General features: G+C 38.3%; 1 protein-coding gene across 7 annotated transcripts in view; it reads left to right on the top strand.

Annotated features, from left to right (window-relative positions):
• LOC106515282 (alpha-1,6-mannosylglycoprotein 6-beta-N-acetylglucosaminyltransferase B) overlaps positions 1–21025 on the top strand; it is a 110295-nt gene that overhangs the window by 46771 nt on the left and 42499 nt on the right. For 5 of the 7 annotated variants that reach the window (XR_001309983.1, XM_014004993.1, XM_014004995.1 and 2 more), the window contains 4 exons: positions 4354–4463; positions 7950–8026; positions 9365–9544; positions 11375–11539. Coding sequence is in view for 6 of the 7 variants with exons in the window: in XM_014004993.1 (XP_013860447.1) it covers positions 4354–4463; positions 7950–8026; positions 9365–9544; positions 11375–11539 (532 nt within the window). In the remaining variant the exon portion in view is untranslated. The remainder of the gene's footprint in view (positions 1–4353; positions 4464–7949; positions 8027–9364; positions 9545–11374; positions 11540–21025) is intronic. The other 2 variants (XM_014004994.1, XM_014004997.1) reach the window with 1 other exon arrangement.

Consider the following 21025-nt stretch of genomic DNA (forward strand, 5'->3'; position numbering starts at 1 on the left):
CTGTCTGCTTTAGGCTAGACACTTGTTCTGTCACATATATTTGGATTGGTTCTTGTAAATTTCATTTCAACTTCACTTTGAGTTGCATCAGAAATTTGGAATTGTGTCTTTTTTATCCATTTTTAGCCTTTTGATTCTATTCATGGTTTTAATTGTACCGCAAGATGTTTTTTCCCTCCTTTTGAAGCACTTTAGTCAACACTTTGGTTTCTAAACTGATTGTTTGAAATTTTTAATATTATGTTATGATTAAAGTCAAAATTTTGAGGACTGTAACTGACCTTCAGTTCTTGAAACTGATACATTCTTGAGTCAACAGAACCACATCAAAGTCCTTCTGGCTTTCTGAACTAAGAGATTATCTATGCACTGCAAAAAATTAGCCATCTAAAAATAAGTTAAAATTACTGGATTATAGTCTAAATCTTTTYAAATTTACCTGATAGCGTGCAGGCCTAACCCTGACCCTCACTAAATTAAGTACTGCTCTTGAACCCTTTCGAGTAAATTCACAAGCTTAGTCTCTATGTCAAGCTTTAGTTGTCATATTTTTTGTAACTGTAACTAGTATTTAGTTATTGAAGTTAAAATACACTAWMAMWWWWMWYTTTTTWWWWTYYMMARMKSYTATTGAATAAAAGGTAACYTGATTGGCCACACAGTTGTGTCAGAATGAAGCTCAKAGCTGATTGGCYGATTCTAGTCAATCAATCACATGTAMCRCAGACAGGTGGGACATGAGGGRCTTGCCACACATTTTGTGCTCTGAAGAGTCTATAGATGAACCCAGTTGATCAAAACAGGTGTCAATCRAAAGAAGACAACCAATTGATTTGTTTGAACAGCATATTATGCAAATTCAAGGTCCCTGGTAGGCTATGAAGCAGGAGGAAGTAACCAMAAACTGGGACTGTATTGTGGGCGGTACATTGATGGTTTTAAGTGAAATAATCTGCCAGTGCAGTAAGACAGTTGTGCTTTTTGGTAAGACTTATTGAAATAAGAAAAAAAATAATCCAGGTTAGCAAGCTTAATAATCTGACACATCTTGCTTTGTKTATCAGTTTCAAAACAAGATTAAAATACTTTTTGGCTGGACCTCAGATTKGAAGACTTGGTTAGATGGACATTTTTTTGCAGTGTGGGCTTATAGCAGAAGAACAGAATCCTTCCCTTTTCAGTTTTYGTTCCTTTGAGATTACTAACATAAAACAATCGGTTCACAGGATCGAGGCACTGAGCCGAATTCATTATAAAAGACATGATTGGCACAAATTTGAAGTTAATCTCTGCAGCATGAATATGCAGATCTAAACCTACAGTCTTTAAAACCCCTGTGTGGTCTGTTATATAGGTTGTGAGTTGACATCACAGTTTGTTTGTAGTTTGTTTAAAGCCTTGAAACCCATTGTTATGCATGCAACACCCAGCTACAATTTTGTTGTCAAGCAAATCGTGGATAAAACATTAAGCAAAGCCGAGGAGCACAGCCTTCAACTTCYCAAGGTCGGAGTTAATGTTGTTTGAAATTTGCAGTGTGACATCAAACTGCTCCCCACTGAGTCGAAAGTAGCCGTTCTCCACTCCTCTCTCTGGATCAGAGACTCTCACATAATTTTTTGGTATTTTTTTATATTTTAATTATTATTTTCCCTTGAGACAGGAGCATTATTACGGCCAACAACCCTTTATGCATATCAAAAACCTTCTGCTCACTAAATGATCTTTTTCTCATAGTTTTGAACACTCCTTGACAAGCCTCTAAAAACAGGGCTCACCTCTGAACCCAGTTAGCTTTAGAACTGAAGTGGACTTTAAGCTAAAGTAAAAGGTGCTCGTAGTTGAGCCCTTGACAAGTGTTTGGAAAATTAAAAGTAAAAAGACTTTTTCAAACGCGTTCGTTTTATGCTCACCGTTCAAAGCATAAACATTTCACAGAGGAAATGAGAATAGGCTGGTATTTGCTAAATTGTCTGACTGTGTGATTAATTGCTGCAGCGGCTGATGTCAGTGACTTTGGGTTGAATGAGTCAGCACACACAGTAACCCACATTTTGATTCCTCTTTGTGCACATTTCTTACGCTGATAGCTCTGTCCGATGGTATGCTGCTGGAGCTCTCCTCTCCCTTTCCTTTAGAGGAAGAATCCATCAAACAGGAGGGGCAGTAAGAAAAACGAGAGCATGAAAACACATCCTTATTTGTATCTTAAGAATGTCGAACCCAAGTTAACATTGATTTTTTTTTTCTCCTCGCTGTTCCACTTTCTGCGACATCTATCAGTGGATTTCTTGCTGTTTTTTTTCCAGACATTCTGCCATTTTGTTTTCTCTTTGCTCTTCTTTATTTCTGTTTTGTTACCCTCATTTATAAAAGAGCCAACTGTCTACATGCATCAAAAGCAAGAGAGCTTCACTGCAAGAAGCATGCAGGTCATCAAATATACATAATCTTGTATTTCTTTGATCCTAATCATCATTTAATGTTTCACTCAAGTTGTTCTGTTGGCGTTCACACAACAGAATGCAGGATCTGTTCATTTTATGGTCGCTCCTAAAACAAAAGTCCCCCACGGACTCTTCTGTTTGCTGGTTGATCTGCTTCCCTTTATTTTCTGCCAGTTYCCATTCCGATTAACTCTCCAAGTGTATGTTTCTCTCTCATGTTTTTGCCCCATTTAAATCCCATTGTGCAGCTCAAATCTCTGTCTTTTCATCCATTTCCTCTCTGTAACTGCCTCTTTTTTTCTTGCTGCCTGTGTGTTCATCTCTGGGGATGAGTTTACACTTTAGCAGACCATAAATTTGAGATTAGAGGTTGACACTCTGGAGAGGCCAAGTCGCACAATCAAGGCCACCTTCGAGACAGCTAGAAAAAGAACAAAAATAATGCACTCAAGTATAAAAACAACAACTCAGGTTAGTGTAAAACGCAAGTCATTAAAAACTTACTCCGAGTAAAAATTAATTGCTTTTTTTTTCTTTTTCCAGTGGGAGGGCATCTCTTCTGCAGTCCACAAAGGACAAGCATGTTTTTTATTTTATTTTATTTTATTTTATTTTATTTTATTTTGTTTTGTCCAGACATGCTTTTACATGAAATAAAGAGCCTCAAAGTTTGATATCATTTCATTTGCTTTACCTGCTATTTCCTGTCTGGTTTATGGAGGAATCTGTACTTATCTCTATTGGTCAGCTTGCAAGAAGTGRGTTACACCCTGGAGAGGTCACAGGTTCAACTTAGAGCCWCAAGGTCAGACTCCAACATGTAAGRCTGGATGGACAAGTCTTTYCTTTGTTGACATCTTTTAATTAATTTGTAAATATAAAGTTTCTGCGCTGCTATAATCATAAAACTCTATGTCAAACTGGAGTGGAATGATCTGGAAGCTGGAGGGGGCGGGGCCTGAAGCACCTTGTCTGTAGTTAAAGAGACAGCCTCAAAAAGAGTTGATCTGCACATCTCATAAAAGGGGTGGGGCTTGTGGAGTTACAATACGGAAGAATTCAGACCAAAGCAATGCAGTTTCACTTTATATAGACCCCGACTGAATGATTTAAATGCAGAAAAGAAGGATTTAAAAGCATGATATGTCTCCTTTTAAAATACATTTAAGTTTCGTAAGGTCCTGGTGTCTGAAGGATTAAAAAAGTTAAGTCACTATGATGAGCTGAAAATCTGATTTTTGAGCATCATCTAGGAAGATTTTTTTTTCCTAACTAGATCACCTTAGGAGGAGATGTGTTTACACAAATGCACACACACTGATGACTTGGGCCTTGCCTTTAATGAATTAACACCAGTTGCTGATCAAACACCACAGTGAAACAAAAACATGTATATACACAATTAAACACAGCAGACTGACAAAAAAATGCATATACAATGCACAGTATAATATGCAGGCTTGGCACAATATGCAGAACTACTTTGAACACACAAAAAAGATGCAAACTGAATTGTACACACACATATGCACACACTTATTTACACACACTTTCCACTGTGTGAATAGGAAGTATTTCACCTTAAAGAGGAAGTGCCGGTCAATTTCTATTTCACGCTCCAACCAAGTGTCTACCAATTTGCATCTCCCACTACTAACACTCTACATCAGTGGAAACGTGAATGAAGAAGGGTTGACAAAGCGAAGTAGGAGAGGAAACTGGGAGAAAGAAAACAGTCAATGGGGAAAAAAAGTAGAATATTAAAGTCCAAGTTATTTGGGTAAACATGAGTGTAAGACTCTGGAATGAATTGTGATTGAGGTTTGTTTCTCTGGGAGAAAGGGAGGGGGCGTTTAATAACCACACTTACCTGTTTCTGTGTTTGTGCTGTGTTGTGCGAGTGCAGGTTTCAACCAGCCGGCCTGGTGGAGAAGATCCAAGCTATAGCTCAGAATGTCTCCAACATGGCCATCAGGGTGGAGCAGATACTTCAGAGCAGYATGATGCAGGGCAGAGGTACAGTATCATTGTTCTTTATCCTGAGAGTACACAATCACAGCAACTCATCTGGACACGTTTTAACTGAATTACATTCTAAAACTTCAAATAAGTTCAAAACCAGACCAACCAGCTGAACCTTGGAAATGATGGAAAGAGGTAGGGATGGACGGGATCAAGCTTGATCGGGGAAGAAGTAAATAAGTCAAACAAAGTTCATGTAGAAAGAAAAAAATTGAAGGCAAATGAGTATCATTCATGAAAAGATGAGACATTTTATCAAAMGAACATCTCTGTTACAACCACATCYAAATTTACTTTACAATCTAAAACTGACCAAGTTAAATCAGAGTTTTGTGTTTGTTGAGGTTGAATAAGTGTAATTGAAATCACGCCATCTTAATTAGSTGCATGATTAACTTGAATTTCACTCAAATCTGTTGAATGATTGATAAGCTATTTTGCTAMTACWACAGACAAACACATGCACAAGCATTATCACTCAATAATATAAGAACTGGTATTAAAAGAACAACGGAAGCAAAGTCTCTTTAAAAGAGAGTAAAAATGCAACATTTATCTTCTGTGGTTTACAACATGCAGCACAGCTGGACTCGTGCACAGTTGTCAGCTTCTGTCGGGTCCAAATTTAGCTGCTGTTGTTCTAAAAGAACAGAGCACATAACAGTGCAATGTAATRTGACTGGCTACTCTGCTGACATTTATCACTTCAGATCCCTGGTCAAAACGCCTGTTTTCCAACCTTTCACATAAATAACAATCAAAAAAAATGTTCTCATAATGGTAAGTTGAGCCAAATTAAATATATATACATATTTTTTTCCTCTGGAGCCAACGACAGACTTGAGCATCTTGTAAAATTTACGATGGTTTTCACAGCTAAAAAATCTTAACCAACACAGAAACAATTACAACTACATTATATACGATGCAAATATTAATGGAGTTTAGACAAAAGTTCAACTCTGGAAGACTAATCTACCTCACCTGCTCAATCCAATTGCCACGCCACAAGCCCATCCAATCAGCATGTGACAGTCACAGGGGCGGTTCTAGGGGCGGGACCACAGGGGCATTGATCCCTGCTGAAATTTGATTGGGCCCCAGAAGTGCCCCGTCCTGTCACTCATCTGTTCTTCGCCCAAGAGTGATATGATGGGTGCAGTTCTATGTCTAAACACTAGGGGCACTAATGAGCCAAATAGAAGCATCCAGCATGAACCAAGGTCTTTTTCTTTTCTTAAAATTTAAACAATCCTGCAGAAAAAGTCTGCCAACTCACAAATGATGGCTGGATTCTCTCACATGCTGTGTGTTTRAGAGTTTTTTTTTTATCTATGTACTGTAAAATGCATGTAAAATTGGTAAGGAGAATTTAATGCAAGCTGTTTTAAAATTACATTACATGTGTTTAAAAGTGTGACTAGTAAACTATATATAATATATAATACCATACCAAAAACAGCGATTTGTGTGCAAGGATGTTGAATAAATACTTGGCACCTCTTTGAATATTGTGGCCCCTTGATGACCCCATACACAGAAAAATCCTAGATCCGCCACTGGACAGTCAGTGGATAAAAGCATCCTCTCCAATTGCTCCGCCTGCTCACCAACTGAATGTCAACCTACCACCTCCCCTCCTCCCCCTGTCCTCTTCTGGCTTCCAAGGACTTCCCTCTCCTTTGACCTCCACCACCAGTGTCGGGCCCCGGGGAGGAAGAAAAAAACTCCTACTCTTCATCTTAAGCAGCTCATCTGAGCTTACAGCATCCCTCAGTGTTCACATCCTCTGACGGGGTCCGAGCACCAAACTAATGTCAGTCATGTCAATAAACCTGCTAATTCAGTCTTTGTTCGTGTGAGTCTCTCCAGGTTGAATTAGCTTAAAACTGGATGTAGTAGCTGAGTTATTCACAACACATTCTCTAGGTGTGACATCTCATCCTATTCATGACATCATCTTCAAAAATTGTCTTGTCAGAYAGGATGTTAGTCTAAAAGTAGAACTTTCATTTTAAAGACTGATTTAGTTGTAATTTGTTTTGTAGTTAATATAAGAGAATAAAGTTTTCTCTTGTTTTCATGCAGCCACGCCATGTTGTGTTCATCTTGTTGCACCACATTTTTTAATCAAATTCTAAATAACACTGAACAATCTTTCCTCCTTGCCCCCACCCCCACCCATCCCCCCACCCTCCCTTCCAGTTTCTCTCGAGGCTAACTCTTTACTTGGGAGTAAATGAAAATTACATCTCCTTTTGTTCTCCCCCCTGCTGCGTCTACGGGGACAATGGCACGCAGCAAAATGAAAACATTGCTGCTCTCCCTAATCACAAATGAATTGAAATCCTGCTGGCAGACTTTATTATTGTACGGCTCAGCGACAGTTTATTCATCCCGCGGTCGGGCGTGTGCGAGAGGAAACGGAGWGTCGGAAGGCGCAGGGGAAAAACTCTCGATGCTTTTGTGTGATGGCTTGCAGGGACGGCAGTAATGCCTTTATCTAGTTAAATGACCGCATTTTCAATTGTTGCTGTTGTAATCATATTTGCAGACAGTGTGCGACTCTGTGTGTGTTTTCAGTCACAGGAGAGAAGCCCCAGGAAAGATTTTATTTTATTTTATTTTATTTTTTTGTGGAGAAACGTCTCCTTTTCATTAGGCAAATGGAGGCAGACAGAGTCTGAGAGAAGAGAAGCTTGTTGGTCCAGAGAGAGAAAGAAAAGATGGAGGAGGGGGGGGTTAAATTACAGAAAACACTGAGGAAGATGTRGCTGCAGTAAAAGTCCATCTCAGTATAAGTCTACTGGCATCAGCAGAGCAGTTAACTCAGTCAGTGGMGCAATTAATGCAGTGACCGTGGCCTGAGAGAGCAGACGTACTTGCTGGCATCACTCTTGTAACAGTTGGCAGTTTCAGAAGTCAGACTGAGCTGCTTCGTGAACAGCAGAGATCTGTTGCAGAGCCGCAAATCATTCAGCACTGTTAGTGATTTTGTGAAGGAAGAAAGTGTCTTTGTTTGACTGAAAATTTACAATGAGCGCGGTTTATTTATTTTATTTTTTAAATTGTTTTCTGGTGCTTTTTGTCAAATATTTGTAGTTTATTACCTGATTTAAATAAGTAGAAATAGAATGTAGTAGAGGCTTTAACAAGCACCATTTGATGTTCAACAATCTGAAAGATCAAATCTCAGTGGCTGCTGCTAGAACAGGCAGCTTTGTTGAGAATAACTATTCATATTAGAGATGACGGATTTCCGTGAACAAAACCAGCAAACCTGGAGACCAACAAAACTGCAGCAAAAAATATTAAAAGATCGCAATTTTACAACTTTTTATCTCCCACTGTCATAAAATGTGAGCAGTGAAGATTTTTACTCTTAGAAGTGWGTCTTTGTGTGTCACATTCTGCTGAAAATGGTGATTTAAAACTGATTTATGTGTTTTAGCTGAAAGTAGAAATACTTTTTTTCCCCAGCAGTCAGAGATGGCACAACAAGCCAGTGTGAAGTACCGAGAGACAGCCGCTTCCCAGAGTGCCCTGGAAAAGTAGATGTAAGTTGTTTCTTTTTGAAATATWTTAATAATATGAATATGAAGGGAAAAAATGATCTCCCCATTATGCATAAGGCTTGAAAGGTCCTCTCTAATTTTGAGCATTCGCAAAACGTCTGTAGGTCATTGTGTTTGGTAGCTTATTGGGCTTGTTAGTGAAGCCCAGTGGCAGCATATCCATGGCCTGTGTGCACTGTAGACTGGTTGCAAAGAATTTGGAGGACTGGCCATGCTGGTCTTCTACTTTTGCTACAACCGTGATCATGAGAAGATTAGGAAAACAAACACTTGTGGAAATCTAGAACCATTGTTCTTATCTAGCCTTAATATGCAGGTTCTTCCTGACACATCCTAAGAGTTGTGCCAGGATGGACGCATGAAGTGTGGTGAGGGCACAGCAACATGTTCAAATAGCTCCTCTCATAATGCTTTTTGAGGGATTTTTGAAAACTCAGTTTTTGCATTTACTAATAAACCTGACAACTTTGTATATGACCACTATCCTTGTGTGCAATATAAATGGTAAATGGTCTGAACTTGTATAATGCTTTATCAAGTCCAAGGACTCCAAAGTACTTCAGACTAAAGTCATTACAAATCAAATCATCAATGTCCTGGATAGATTTGTTTTCACTGACACTGTTGAATGTGTCATTTATCTACTGAAATAATAAATGTCAAGATAGAAAACTGAGCTACATCAGTTGCCAATGTTCTTCCTTTGCCTATAATGTGTTATTTACGTTGATGTTATTGCCATCTAGTGGTGTGGCATTGGTGKTTTTTTTTTTGTTTTGTTTTTTTGTTAGAATTTACCAGTCCAGCCCTACATATTAAGCTCAAGGTAACAGTAACTTGTTACTGTCTGATGTAAAAGCCTTGTGAAGCCTTGGTTTTGTACCAGCTAGAAGGAGCAGTCTACTTTAATCCAGAGAACAGGATTGTGGAATGGTCTGGAGGATGATGTTAAAAATGACAGATTTCTTTACATATTTAAGAGAATGACAAAAGTTTGGGGTTTTTTTAAGGAATATGGAAAAGCATAATGTGAATCCATACAAATTGTTGTTTGAGTTGATATTTATATTTAACTTTTTTTTGTAAATTACTATTGTTTAAATGTATTTTTGGGATAATGGGGCAGATATAAGATTTTTTCTTCTTTCTGCTGCCTTTCATTTTATTTGATCTTTGATTTGAATATTTTTATTTTCTCTTGTATAAAGCTATTAGTTTTTAATGAAATGAATAATTTCTAAATAAATAAAACCAGGTTGTGGTTGTTGCTGCACAATGATTTCCTGGCGTAAACCTTATTTGTTTCTGTTTGTTCTCCAGTGGATGCGTGCCCGGTGGACGTCGGATCCTTGTTACGCCTTTTATGGTGTTGATGGGTCGGACTGTTCTTTCCTCGTCTATCTGAGTGAAGTGGAGTGGTTCTGCCCCCCACTGGCCTGGAGGAACCAGACCAGCCCCCCCACCCAGCATACACAGCAGGCAAAGTCCCCCAAGAGACAAGTAAGGACATTCCTACCAAGTATGGACAACAAAATAAAACTTACCGTGACAATTATGCTTTTATGTATCAGGTGAAGGTTGTCAGCATCAATTATTATAACCACAAGTGATTATGCTTCTCAGCAAAGCAGCAAACACAACAAGCAACATCAAAGCTGCAAACAGTATAAAATTAACTGATTTTAATAGTGATGTGCACTACTGTAATGAGAAGTAGGAATGTTCTATTAGTTGACGTTTTATTGCATTTATTATGCGTCTGCTTTTGGGGAACCTGTCCTAAAAGACAGAGAATTCACATTCTTTTTGTATATTATTTATTTTAAACTTTCTTCTGTAAAAATTGCAATGGTATAATTCTCCAGTTTTTACTATATGCAGTGTAACGGGGGGGGGGGTGGAACAGACTTCACATCAGTCTCAAAACGACAGTAAATCAGAGGAATAAAATGTACTTTACTGATTGTGCTGCAGTGATTTTATTCTGAAACTCCTACACACAACTCGACTGAAGGCTGCCATTTATACCGATTTATGTGAACGTTCAGTTTTTGCCCACAAAGTTTTCAAACCTACACAACCATCTGCTCAGAAGTTGCAGACTAGAAATGTCCCTCATTCATCAACWTGAGAAAAATAAATCTGCGTTTCTGTAGAGATTTACATAAACCCTGAGCATAAATAATCAAGTTATCAATCACAAAGTTTCTCTGTATTGTTTAAAAAAACGAGAGAGATAATTCGGTGCCTCTAAAGATGGTGTTGACTTGCAGAAGGATGAGCATTCTGCCCTCAGGACTGAATAATTGTTAACCTTCATTTGAGCCAGTTAGCTTGTAATTAATGCAGCTTGGTCGTCATCATCGTTATTCTCCCTCCTCCTTGTTTTTCTGCTCTGAATTTGAGTTCAAAGAGCAGTTCACAAGCATCCTTCTGCATAAATTAATTCACAAACACATAATCTGAGTCATCCAAAAGATCATGCAATACATCTGTCACCTTCAAAAAAGAAAACATACATTTTATTTTCATTTTGACAATCACCAATTCTGTTTTTTTATGTATTGGAGTAATTAGGGTTACTCTATGCAGTAAGAGCAATTGATAATAGGGTCTTTTTTTCCTGTAAGGATATCTTGGAGAATTTCAGATGTATAAAATAGTCTTTACTATGAATTAATTAAATAACTGCTCAGTTCAATTGTCATGGTCAATCTGTTTGTAACCCTAACCCATTCACAATGCATGATTAACTCACAACAATATCCAACCATGTTTTGGTTGTTGGTTGTGCAGGACATGAACAGAGCGTGGCTCTTTAGCCAGAATCGTGTCAAAGAGCTCAAAACATCTTCACTTCTTTAGAGTATGCAAATAAAATGAAATCCCTGCACATTGGATTACTGAATAATTATCACAAACAGAGCAGAGTTGTTTTCAGGGGAGAAAAGTCTTGAGTGTTTATGGCATTAGTTAAAAATGCACAAAGTTGTTGACTTTTTTTCCATATTTTTCGGTGACGAGGGAAACAAAAGCTTCCAAGTGAACAATGTCACTTTCTCCTCTGAAATAATTCTCTAATGTATTGTTGAAGCTGCCTGACAAAGTACAGTATGTCAGGTTTATTTCTTTTTACAGAAAATACAGAGTTTTCAGATTTATCTTCATAGGTTAAAAAAACAATGTTCCTACTGCTTTTTTTGGCTAAAATATACAACTCAACAAGTAGCTAGAAAATGCCAAAAGTCAAGCTTCCTTCACAGCTGCTAATATTATTCCATTTCTGTTYCTCATCTTTTGTTTCACTTTATTTTTCATTTATTCTTCCAGGCTGCTTTTCGCACAGACCTCTCTGTCCTGCTGGAGCAGGTCGGGAGTGGAAAAGAGTCCCTCAGCTTCATGAAGCGCAGAATCCGCCGCCTCGCTCAGCAGTGGGCAACAGCAGCCAACCGGCTGGATGTCAAGCTGGGGCAGCGATGGAGAGACCAGAAGAAAGTAAGGAGCTCGTGACAGGATGTGTGGAGAATTTGTAGCAGGGTCGCTGAAACKGCTGGTTCCTTGTCTCAGGCTGTCTAAAGAATAATGAAGCTAAAGTGTGTCTGTGCTTGCTCAAACCTTTTTTTACACACATCAGTGTGACATTTGTGTTGCTGTATAAAAAAAACAAGGGCATCAGAATTTTTATTTTAAATGTCGCTTTTAAATTCCTGTMAAAATCTGCTAATTCGTTGGCATTTGTGAAAATGATTATTCTTTTGTTTTCACTTCTAACATTGGTAACTTAAAGGAAAATTTGAGAGAAACAACTGATTTAGTTACAACAATATGCATACTGAAAACCTAAAGCATCTTTTTATGAGGTTCTGTGGAGTTTTCAGAAATCAATATGTTGCCTGCAGTAGAAATTATTATCAAGTTAGAATATCAGGCACAATTTTCMCAGGGACTTTGAGACAACAGGTAGTACTAAAAATAAGACCAAAACAGAGGGGTTTTTTTTGATAAATCAGCTGACATTTTTGTATCAGGTGATGATTTATGATGAAGTTTGGCTGTTTACACTGGCATACATGTCAACTCCTTTAGACATTTACCTGTACAATGAGCCACAACAATCCGTWATTTTCGCAAAAAATCCATATTAATGGCATGGGGCGAAGGTGACGAAAGAAAGGATGTGGGAACTTTTTTCTAGCAGCAGAGCATGTTGGAAGATGGTTAATTGATGTTATTTATTATTTTTTAACGTACAGGCTCTGACATATTAAATAAATTTGAAGCTGAGTTTTTGAAAAAAAAAACTCCATAAAACTTGGAAAAAATCTGTGAGGTTGTTCTATACATCTGCGTATCTGCAAAATGAGGGAAAATCCAAGTAAATTACAATCCGTACAACTTGACATGTATGCACTGAAGACTTCTGCATGTGACGCACTCTGCCATAATATTCTTTTTTTATTCTAAATGCAAATGCACAACAGCAGGATTGGATATGTATTTGTYACATTTTCAAAAGATATAACAATGTCTGACACTCATCACTTTAATAACAAATTAGATTTTTTTCTGACTCACCCTYTTTCTTTKTGTAAAGGCAGCCGTGCAGCAGATTACTAATTGTCCCGTCTCTTCCCCTAAAATGCAAAGAGCAGCAGCTCTCAGGAGACRGTAAATATTTTGTGCAAACTGCACATTGTAAACTGTGCTAAGCAGTGAAAATCTTCTGCATTTTGTCCTGACAGATATTCACATTAATATAGGCTATAACATAATGGCTACATAAAACTCCGTTTAAATGTGGTCAAACTGCACCAGTGWGGAGAGAGGCTGTTTTAGTTGACGGCCAAGTTTGAGGTCATTTTGTGAAGAAAACAGTTGGGAAACCTGTTCTGTTGCTTTCAAACAGATCTTTACTGCTGTAGCTTATAAAAMAGACAACATTTTGCCAGCTGCTAAATCTGTTCTAAATGCGCTCAACTTCTTCCTACTGGTAGTCACTCATGTCTAAGAGGCAGCTTGAGAGTAAAGATATATTGATGTGGGGATGAATTATAGAGAAGAAATGAAAGCAGGAGAGCAGCTAAGGTGGGATGATGATGAATGACTGGGATTATGACGCGACGCCAAGCATGTGCCAGYAACACAGGGAGAAGAATGAGACAAGAAAGGTGCTACACGAGGGGGATGGATGGGACTGTGGAATATGGATTAGGAGAGGATTGATGGTGGGGGAGAAGGGAGTGATATGCTGCTGGGATGAGAGAGAAACTGGGCCTTGGAGACCATGTGACTGCATGTAGGCTTTTTCATTAAGACCTGCTTTAAAATATACAGCTAAAGGAGCAATGTACTTTTCCAAATGGAAAAAAACCCTCACTGATCCTCCCTGCTCACCCGGCACTGAAGGAACTCCTAACATTTAGACTCAGAATTTATTGATACTGTATATGAATCTGAGGATGCCAGAAGACAGCTTAAGCATACACTCTGCCTCTTGTTTCCAAAATATTTCTCTTTGCCCTCTTTCTAAAACAAGTTAACATGGGTGGAAGTGGTCCTCTGTGTCTATGATTGATGTTCTCCTTCCCKGTTCTGCTCTGAGAGGATTTGGTGTCCTACATCCTGGCCTCTTGGCTGCTCGAGACTCCTATCGCTACAGCAGRTGACCTGGTGCTCATTACAGTTAACGCTGGCTGTCAAAAACTGTTTAGCACAGTGATTTTGAAAGTGTAAAAATAAATAAGTGTGTGTGTGTGTGTACGTCCCAGTTTTCTTTAGTGCTCAACCTCACTCTGGGAGCATCATTCAAAGTTTAAATGGATTACAAATAGTTACCTCAGAATAGTTTTTAATTTTTGAGCTGTCTAAACTACAGATGTTACACCTTTTATACATCAAAACATGACCATCTTTGTCTTCTTTTACCCTTTTCTAAATATTATAGGACTGTTTTTTTTTCTCAAAACCCTCCAGAATGAAGAGTACACACATCTAAACTCTTTGTTGACTTCTACGTTAGATCAAGATGAAAGAAAATGGATTTATGTATTTTTTTATTTGTCATAACTCCTGCATAAAACATTACAGACATATAATATACTTTTCACATGGTGACTGTGTGTTTCAGCCATTTTTATTCAGTGTTCTGACTTTTTTAAGAGTGCTGTTAGGGTGTAACAAACCAAGGTTTGTATTTATCATGATGAACCACCTGCAGCACCTATTTCTTTCCTTCCTTCTCTTTACACTCCCTTTGCAGTTTATGCATTAAAACATGGACATTTTCTTACCTTACTTTGCTACATAAGTAACAATAAAAGTTGGATTTTATAGAAAAAGCTGATGTAAGCTGGAATTTTAGGCAGTAGCTGCATTGGCAACCTTCAAAATGTTAAAACCCCCACAGAACACCACTTTTTTACTGTTTTATTTAAACTTTAAACTAAGCCTGTGAGCTTTATGTTGTTGTACAGAACCAGTGTTTGACTTTAATTAACTCTGACCCCAGAAAAAAAACCTTCGTCTGGTGTGAATTAACTCTGCTTCTGCCCTCGCCTCATTTTGTCTTTGACACAATATCTGCTTCAAATTGCAACTTTTGTTTTCTGCTTGAGTGTGCATTCTTTGCTATTCCAGCGGGGCTTTGTTGACTCGGCTCTCCTTGTTCGCCTCCCTTTTGATTCAAAGAGGTGTTTATTCAGAGGAAGAATAAATTAGTGAAGCAGAGAGAAATGCATGAAGGAGAACAAAGATCAGGGAGTTAAAGGGAGGGGAAAAGGGGAGGTTTGGTGTTCCCTGCAAATGACAGCAGGGGAAATTCCTTTTATAGACCGTATTCTAACCCTAAACATTGAAGACTGTTGAGCAACAAACAAACCATGATTTGATACATTTGTCTAAAAGAATGCCTTAGTATGTTTCACACAAACTGTACTTAAAGTGGAAAGTGTTATTTCTAAGTGTTTTATCACCTGCTGTTTTGAAGCCTGGTTTTTGAATTTGAGCTGAATTCAAAGGACCAGATTGCAAACAATAAGGTGGAACTTGTGAGAAAAAACTCAAAACTCTGGTTTGGACTAGATTTTAGAGCAAATCTCTTTATTTTAAGATAATTCTGCGATATTTGAATTGGAGACTCCTCACTCCAAAGAAATCAGTTATCTTCTTAAAGGAAAATGCTTTTGGTTGACATGAAAACATCCAAAATCAAATRTTTTGTTCTTACAGTACTGGGTCCTTATAAATGTGTAGCAATAATTGCTCAGAACGTCTGAAAAAAGGAGGTTTTCCAAAGTATGTAACAGACTGGTGTATTTGTACTTGTGACAAACTGTTCTCCCATATTGTACTTAGAATTTATCATTTTGCACCCATGCGTTTGATCCTTCAGTCCCTGTCTAAACTCGACAGAGTAAGATGGCTCCTTTTTGTCTACAAAAAATAAGGCTTTGTGGTGACCAAAGCTGTAAAAGCAGGAACTTGATCAAGGTTTGAGTCGRTTCATTTAACGATTACACTAAAGCTGAACATTTTCTAGTGAAACAAATTGCTGTTTTCTTTTCTTTCTCAGACATCAGAGAGAACATACTTGGCTAAGCCGTAGCTTTTAAGAGATGATAGTGCAGTTTCAAAGATGCTGACCTTATCCTGTTAATATCCTACAGTGCATTCACGGCTCAGTTGTCAGTTTTTGTGTCTCAGCAAGCGAGGTACAAAGCAGATAGATCTCRGAGCTTCTTGGTATGCGTCGAGCACGCACATTTAGTGTGTTTGTCAGCATATGCCACACTGATAATTTGCTTTCGTTGTGTGTCTGCCCTCTTGAGGGTTAATTGACCTCATACTGATGAAGTGTAGAAAGTGTCTGAGACTAATGGGAAAGGCAAAGAGAAGCGAAGAAGAGGGAGGAAGAGGAGTGGAACAGTTTTTTTTAGAATATGACAACAAGGAGGAGAGATGTGAGCAGAAATAAGGAGGGTAAATTAACGTGCAGAGCCATGGAGGAAGGACGAGGGAGAAGGTGAAGTTAAGGGCAGAGCGCTGCTGGATGTCGGGACCAGCTTGTGCTGCCACCTGGGTTCTCCTCAACCTTCTAAAGGGGCACAGTGCATGAAAGTACAGGGTCACACACACACAAACGGGGAGGTGTGTGTGGTGTTCTGTGCTAACAGATGCTGACACATACATTAGCATTTGTCTGGTGTTAGCCTGTTAGTGATGGGTGGAGCGAAACGGAGCTCCTGAGCGCTACCACAAACTCGTGATCCACTTCAGATCGTTGGTTTTCATGTGAACCGCCAAAGATTTGCAAAAGACTTCAACTAAACACATCCCAAAACAGCAAACCAGAGCCAGGAGACGTACTTTTCCACAGATTTTCCATGAGAAAAAGAGAGGATATTGTAAAAACACCTTCTTAAAGGGGACATACGCAAAATCAATGTTTTTAGCCGTTAAATGGATTTTGTTGAGTACTTGGAGTGCAGAAAAKTTTAATTTTGTCTCTTCTGGTGCTGTGTAGATACAGTATCTTTATATTCTGTTTAGGTCATATTTTTCAACCCGTTCATTTTATTTTATTTCTCCTCTGGTTGTGGGTTAGACTCTGGCTCCATCATGTAAGGCTGGATGGACAAGTCTTCCCTTGTTGACATATTTTAATTCATTTGAAAATAAAACATTTTTGCACCACTATGTAGTTGTAAACCACTCTGTCAAGCTAGAATAAACCTTTCTGGAAGTTTTGTTTATTTATTTATTTATTTATTTGGAGGGGGGGGTAGTGCTTCATTTGGATTTAAAGAGACAGCCTCAAAATGAGTTGATCTGAGTCACACCTCAGAAAAGTAGTGAAAGAGGGGCTTGTGGAGTTACAATAAGGAGGAATTCGGACCAAAGCATTGCAGTTCCACTTTATGTAAACCCCAACTGAAGGATCTAAATGTTAAAAAAGGCATTTAAAAGGATGACATGTCTCCTTTTAAAGCGGAAAATCAGAATGGGATGGGTGGTATGAGAACACCGGTGTGAGCATGCAGGGTGTTGTAAGGTTGYGAGAAAAGTTCTGCCTCTGTTTACATCTCAGGAGGATTGGTGGGTCTTTACATTTAACTCCCATAGGAATCTAAAAGCAGAGATGAGCTTTAGGGCTTTCTGTGAGTAAACACGCAGGACTCCGGTTCATTGCTGCCTGTCAGTGTGAAACACATGCACATAAACAAACAATTCAAATTCCATCAGCATACTGGAAGTAGCAGAAGTCCACTGCATACATTTCTTCCCTTCCTGATGAGTGCTAACTGTCCTGAGGGAGGAGTTCTCCTAAAGTTTCTTGTGTTGTATGAGTTTTCCTACACATCTGWCTTTCAGTAAATTGCTCTATGGAAACATTGTTTTTTTATTGCTAGACTGACATTTTTAATGAATTTCACTCTAATTCAGTTAGGATAAAGAGAAAATTGTTGCCTTCTAGAGAGCGTAATCACGTCTCCTCAGACTTAATCATGAGCTAGTTGACAGATTTTTCAAAAGCATCGTTCTCCCCGTTAAGTTTTCATTTGTGTGTGGAAGCCAGTTTTAAATAATCCAGTTTACAGCCACTCGACTCAGATGCTCCTGTGTGATTTCCCTCATATTGCTTTGTTGCTCTTTATTTTGCTGCCAGAGTAAAACTCAACCCCTCCCCTTTTTTTCATTTTTTGTGTTTGATAGTGTTTGATACAGCTTATAACCAACAACAGCACTGCCAACAGCAAACCAAGGATTAGCATCATGTATTCKCACTCTTGCCATCTGCCACCTAAACTCTAATTTAGTTTCACTTATCCTTTTTTTATGAAGCAGAAGTTAATAGAGCAAGTTTATTGAATCAGAGGATTTTGCACGCCAGCTGGAGTCTTGGCTCAGCTGCGTGAACATCATTGTTCTGGGTTTTGTGCACATTTTRTACACGTTGGGTGACAGGAGTGACTTTAGAGCTTGTTTTTTTCTGATTGCTATCAAACACAAACTAAATTTACATATTGACGATACCAAGAATAAGGTATGAAAAGTTTTCATCTTGTGATCATTTTCCAAATCCCAACATGAAATCAATGCATTGCAGCTTGCTTGAATTGATTAGCACTTGATATCAGTTTCCCTTCATATTTACAAAGATTTATTGAGGCATTTAGCAGCTAAAGAGCCAGACAGCTCCCAGAGGAGCTGATGAACACAGAAAAAGGATAAAACTGGTAAATAGGAGACAAGAGCATGACTCAACAAGCAATAATCTGTCATGTTAGAAAGCAACTGATTGTTAAAAACATGTTAAAATTTGATGTCATGTCAAAATTGTGTTATTRGCTGAATTTTTTTGTTTATGATTCACAAATGGTGAGTATAAATGAGGAGGATAAATTAATAGGCAGGGCCATGAATAAAAAAATCTAACTCTAAATCAGGGCCAGACGATATTTTTGCTTTCGGTGTTAATCTCCTTCTTTGTGACCTTTAGCACTTTTGGCAATGTCATGTGTCTGGTGTGAGCTTTTGCTGCTGTGAGACTCTGTMCTACTGATTAAATATTGCATTAGCATGAAAAATACAATTTCAAAGCTCTTCAAATACATTAGTCAGCAATTATTGCACTCCAAGCAGTCCTTTGCGAAATGGATATTGTGCACACTCATATTGCAATGACAATATATTTGTGATGTATTGTGCAACCCTACTATACATTAAGGGGGCAATATCATGTAAAACTGACTTTTTTTAGTTTTATATCATGTTATAATGTTATTCTCTCATCAAAAACATGCCCAGAGTCTTGCTTTGAMTCATTCATGCATGTTGGAGAAATCCTGTAGTGTCCTGAGGCAGCAGGCAGGGGAGCCAAAATGACCATTTGGGACTAGAACCACCTTTTGGGATCATCTCTTCCTCTGGGCTGTGTCTCCAAGCTGAGCTTCCTCATCACAGAGCACACACACCCATCTGGCTCCATGCTGAAATGGATGGGACAGAAGCAGAAGGTGGTTCTTAAAGAGACAGAGGCCAATTTCAAGGCATTTAGAAACAGATACGATGAGGTCAAGTTTAATTCTATATAAACATATAAATAACATTTTAATAACAACTGAAGGTGACATAGTTACTTTATTATGGTACAGAATTCAAATATATGTCTGAGAAACACATAATATTGCCCCTTTAAACAAACCTAAAACCACATYAATGCCTGTATTTTACTTCAGCTGTTGGGGAATAGTTGATTTATTCGATATGTTTGCAGAATTACAGAACTGTGATCGGATTGCAACATTTTTCTCAACATTCAATGTGGTGAAAAGTTTTATTTAGTCACAAATTGTCTCATTTATTTATTTATTTATTTTCCATCTGATCAGTTTTTGTTTTATTGGTCGTCAAACTCTCCTAACGTTGTCTCAGATTTCTCTCATTTTCTGACAGGAATTGAGAAGAGTTCCAAATCAGTTCCAAAAGCCCTCAGTATTTCAGATTATATTTTATTTTATTTTTTAACATTCCAGCAACACCAGAGTGAGTCTTTGCAATCCCCGCAAAAAGACTGAGAACCCTCACGCTTTGAGACGCTTTAACGACTTCCTCTGGAGCGCCGTTTGCAATTTGTCACCTACAGCAACAGCTCACTAACATAAGTGAAAAACAACATGAGCAAAATCTCCTTTTTCTAGCCGTTAAATACATTTTGTTGTGTACTTGGAGTCTCTGAGTGCAGAAAAGAGTTTTTAAACTAATCAAATGGCCTTCTTTTTTAGACTGTTGATGTCAACACCAGGCATATTCACAACAGTGTAAAAACAGATTTTATTAGGAAAAGAATCTGTGAACAAATGGAGCTTCTTACGGACAGTTTAAACCTAAACTCTGATCTCATCTCCTGGTGTGGAGCAGGTGATGAGTTTAGCCTCTGTTACCATGGTGAGCCCATGGGGCTCAAGGAGAGTCTCATTCATGAAACCAGTTTTCTGTCTTTCAGCTCAACACWCCAGATAGACTTTTATTCTGGAATACAACCTTCGGGTGGGATAACACAAAAAATATTAAGGTTCGGCGTGCGTTTGTTTTCCTGCATTCACCCCTCTTAACGTCAGCGTCAGTGCTCGGGGGCATAATTACAAAAACGAGGCGTGAACCAGGAGAAGGTTTTGTTGCATTTCTAGGAAGCTGCTGGAAGTTTTCAGACATGTTTAAGCTCAGACACGTGGATGCACATGCATTGATTGGGAAGACACACATGTACAGGCATATTCCTCTCAGTTGGCCTTAAGCTCATTATGCATGTTTCACRGTCAAAGTTGTGGGATCCGTTTGGCAGCAGAAGCAGCTGGAGGAGTTCATGCTGCGTTAGTTAATCAGGATTACTCAGCAGAGGAGAGTTTGGACAAGGCTATGTTTAATCCACTGTGAAAAGTAACATGTTGCTCAATTCTCGCTGGGTTTTACTAATTACTCAGTGGCAGGACTTTGGCTTGTTGGTATGAGATTGTGTAAAAGTACCACATACATACCATAATAAACCATTTATATGTCCTAAGTTAAATTTTAAAACAGAAGAGATTTTCACGTTGAATCCACAGTAAGTGTTGCAGTGGTTATCTGTTTAGGCACATGTGAAATGAGTTGAGCAGAAAAAAAATCCATACTATAGGATTTTTTTTGGGGGGGGGGTAATTCACTCGGGGATTTCAGAGAATTAATTTCCAGTTGACATCATTTCTTTTTTGAAGAGTCTGAAAGTTTAATGATTTTAATCCTCAAAGTCATTAAAAATGTTTGCACGGTTTAATTCTAATTTTGGAATGGTCAAACTTTATTCAAATTGGGCAAAAATGAAAATACTCAAACATAAAACAATTTGGATTAATAAGCTTTAAAACAATCAGAATACTTTGCAGATGTAAATTTTTTGGACCATTATTGGCGTTGATTTGACCTGCATTAATTGTTTGAGAG

This window comes from Austrofundulus limnaeus, unplaced genomic scaffold (assembly GCF_001266775.1).
Source record: "Austrofundulus limnaeus strain Quisiro unplaced genomic scaffold, Austrofundulus_limnaeus-1.0 Scaffold27, whole genome shotgun sequence".
NCBI classification, from domain to species: domain Eukaryota; kingdom Metazoa; phylum Chordata; class Actinopteri; order Cyprinodontiformes; family Rivulidae; genus Austrofundulus; species Austrofundulus limnaeus.